We start from the raw sequence: 3331 nt of genomic DNA on the forward strand, positions 1-3331 counted from the left end.
ACACCATCATTAAGTTTGCAGAACACACAACAGTGGTAGGCCTGATCACCGACAACGATGAGACTATCTACAGGGAGGAGGTCAGAGATCTGGCAGTGTGGTGCCAGGACAACAACCTTTCCCTCAACGTCAGCAAGACAAAGGAGCTGAACGTGGACTAAAGGAAACTGAGGGCAGAGCACGCCCCCATTCACATTGATGGGGCTGTAGTGGAGCAGGTCGAGAGCTTCAAGTTAATCGGTCTCCACATCACTAAGGAATTAACATGGTCCACACACACCAAGACAGTCGTGAAGAAGACACAATAATGCCTCAGGAAGCAAAACAAAAAGATTTGGCATGAGCCTAATCCTCAAAAAGTACTACAGCTGCACCATTGAGAGCATCTTGACTGTCTGCATCACCACTTGGTACGGCAACTGTTCGGTATCCGACCACAAGGTGCTACAGAGGGTAGTGCGTATGAGCTCCCCGCCATCAAGGAGCTCTATACCAGACGTGTCAGAGGAAGGCCCTAAAAATTGTCAAGGACTCCAGCCACCCAAGTCATACTGTTCTCTCTGCTACCGCACAGCAAGCGGTACCGATGCACCAAGTCTGGAACCAATAGGACCAGGAACAGCTTCAAATAGCTACACGGACTATCTGCATTGAACCCCCTTTGCACTAACTCTTTAGACTCATCACATACGCTGCTGCTAATGTTTACTCTATCCTGCCTAGTCATTTTATCCCTACCTATATGTACTTATCTACTTCAATGACCTCGTACCTCTGCCCATCGACTCGGTACTGATAACCCATGTATATAGCCATGTTATTGTTACTCATTGTGTATTTATTCCTTGTCTTATTGACAAGGGAAAGGGCCCATCAGTAAGCATTACTGTTAGTCCACACCTGTTGTTTACGAATCATGTGACAAATAAAATGTGATTTGACAGTCTCACCTCTCTGAAGAGAGCTCCGTAGAACTGAACGATGTAGAGACAGTCACTACTCCTCATCACCACGTCTAGATCCATCAGCAGCTGCTTCTGTTCCTTCTCATCCCCCGTGGAGCGGATCCTCTGGGAGGGGGGGACAGAGACGACAACAACAACAGGTGTTCAGCAGAAATAGAGGAAACTATTAACAGCTGAGAGATCAGTTTAAAGCGCGTCCTAGTCGCCACCTGATGAAGACCATTAAAACACTATTGTATGACTAGGTCTACCATCCACCAAGAACCAAGACAATATTTTACCAGGTCTCATACTTGTTATGCGCCATCCTTGAGATGCGCTCATTTGTCTCCCCATTGTCGTGATATCCAATTGTGATCCACTACAATCTTGCCTCATCGCTGCAACTCCCCAACAGGATTGGGAGAGGCGAAAGTCGAGTCATGCGTCCTCCATAACACCCGCCCTCTTAACCCAGATCAATCTGATTGACGAGGTGCGTAGACTACAGTATATCAACGTTAGTATTCAACTTGGAACGTCTCAGTCAGTGAGGATGAGAGCAGCTGGTGTGGTCACCTTGACGGCCATGATCTGTCCGCTGGGTTTGTGCTGCATCTGGTTGACGGAGCCRTAGGCCCCACGGCCRATCTCCCCCAGGTCCCTCAGGTCCTCGGCCGTGAAGTCACAGGCATTCTCCGTAGAAATCTTCAGCTTCCCCGACGACTCGATACTGTGTGTCCTCATACGCTCTCTGTAGGGGAGGAAGAGGATGGAGAAGAGAGGAGAAAGAGAGGTAAAGAGATGTGAGGAAGGATGAAGACAGGGTGAGAGAGGGAGGAGGTGGAAAAGAGGAATAGAGAGGAAAAAGAGGAAACAGAGAGAGAATGAAGAAGAGAGTGTTTTGGGGCAGAAGGGAGCATCATACATACGCAAGGAAGTGATTTCTAACCCACCTCGTTCCTTTACAATCATAACGTCTTGGTTTCTTCCTCAATAGCAGAGCAGACCACACTGAAGAAGAGACTGAAGATGCGGWCTAATCCTGCACAGCCATTTTACTGTATTCTCAGAGTCTTAAACACTATTCCTTCACACAGACAGTACCCTACTACTGTGAAGATGTTTCTCTACAACAATAAAACCAAACAGAAATACATAACCTGTTAGAAAGCTAAGGACTATCAGGTCTCTAAGTGTGCATTTCTGATCCGCTCTCCACAGCACTTACATGTGTGGGTTCTGGAAGGAGGGGGCGGTTGAAGGTGTGGGGTTRAGGGGCAACCTGGTAGCTGGCTTCACTGAAGGGTTGGCGAAGTTCAGCTTCAGGGCTTTACGTTTACCTGGCAGAGAGACACAGGAGGAAACAGTTTGTACACAACATATGCTGGTTAGGGAACAAGGGAGACCAGGTAACGCTACATTGGTGAATGGGACATATAGTTATGATTCTATGGCGATGGAACCGAATAGGATGTATGACCATGGAATAAGTATTTTTCACAATATGAAACAGTTTTCAGGACTGTATCATAAAGTGAGACCAATAACCATGTTTCTATCAACAGTTTTCACACGAGTAAACTCAAAAGTATTCTTTTAAATCATGAGAGATGGGATGGAAACAGGAAGTTTCGGTATAATTTTATAAATRCCAACAGATCATTTGTTCGTTTGACACGTTGGGATMATTTTGTGTCGGTAAAATTTGTTATGCAAGAAACGGTGGTGGAAACGCCTTAATGCACAAACATTGATGTAAAGACCATCATATCAAAGTAAACTTSGAATCACGCGATGATATGATGTGGTCCTCCCACTACGACTCAGGAAACAACGCAGTTTATTAGGCTACAGRTKAAATAACTTATGAACTGCACARGGTGRTGAAAGTGCACGGTGATCTTCATGTTCCAATAAATATCGAGGGTTTGATTCTGGTGACGTTATTATCGAGACTTGAGTTCCTTTTGACAGTCTTATCCATAATAATCTCAGTGTGTAGACTAGCCTACACACACGTGCCAAGACCATTTGCTATTTAACGCAACAGTTTGTGACAAAACTATTGGTAGAATTGAAAAAGTGTTGGAAACATTTATTCAGTACATGAAAACTTAAGTGAAAAATCACATTTGTGTGTGAATTGTCATCACGCACTGATTTTTATCGGCAACAAGTTAGGTGGACTAGTGCCACTAGTCACCACTAGTGGCAAAATTCACATTTTCTTTATGTGGATTTTAGAATTTTCACATGAAAATCTCTCACTAACTGGATGGAAAACTAGCTATTGAGAACCATTTCAATAAAAACTAGTAAGCCACAAACTCCACTAAGTCATGTAACCAGAAGTCTCAGAGTTGAGTTTCAGTACATTAAAGTAG

At 44.5% G+C, this 3331-nt stretch overlaps 1 protein-coding gene across 1 annotated transcript in view; it reads right to left on the reverse strand.

Moving 5' to 3' along the window:
* The window catches only part of LOC112070936 (dual specificity mitogen-activated protein kinase kinase 4), a 30870-nt gene that overhangs the window by 19272 nt on the left and 8267 nt on the right, over positions 1 to 3331 (reverse strand). The window contains exons 3-4 of the mRNA XM_024138394.2: positions 2176 to 2287; positions 1524 to 1698 (exon numbers count right to left, since the gene is read on the reverse strand). Of these exons, the coding sequence (XP_023994162.1) occupies positions 1524 to 1698; positions 2176 to 2287 (287 nt within the window). The remainder of the gene's footprint in view (positions 1 to 1523; positions 1699 to 2175; positions 2288 to 3331) is intronic.

The sequence above is a fragment of the Salvelinus sp. IW2-2015 genome, unplaced genomic scaffold (genome assembly GCF_002910315.2).
Source record: "Salvelinus sp. IW2-2015 unplaced genomic scaffold, ASM291031v2 Un_scaffold1463, whole genome shotgun sequence".
In the NCBI taxonomy this organism is placed as follows: domain Eukaryota; kingdom Metazoa; phylum Chordata; class Actinopteri; order Salmoniformes; family Salmonidae; genus Salvelinus; species Salvelinus sp. IW2-2015.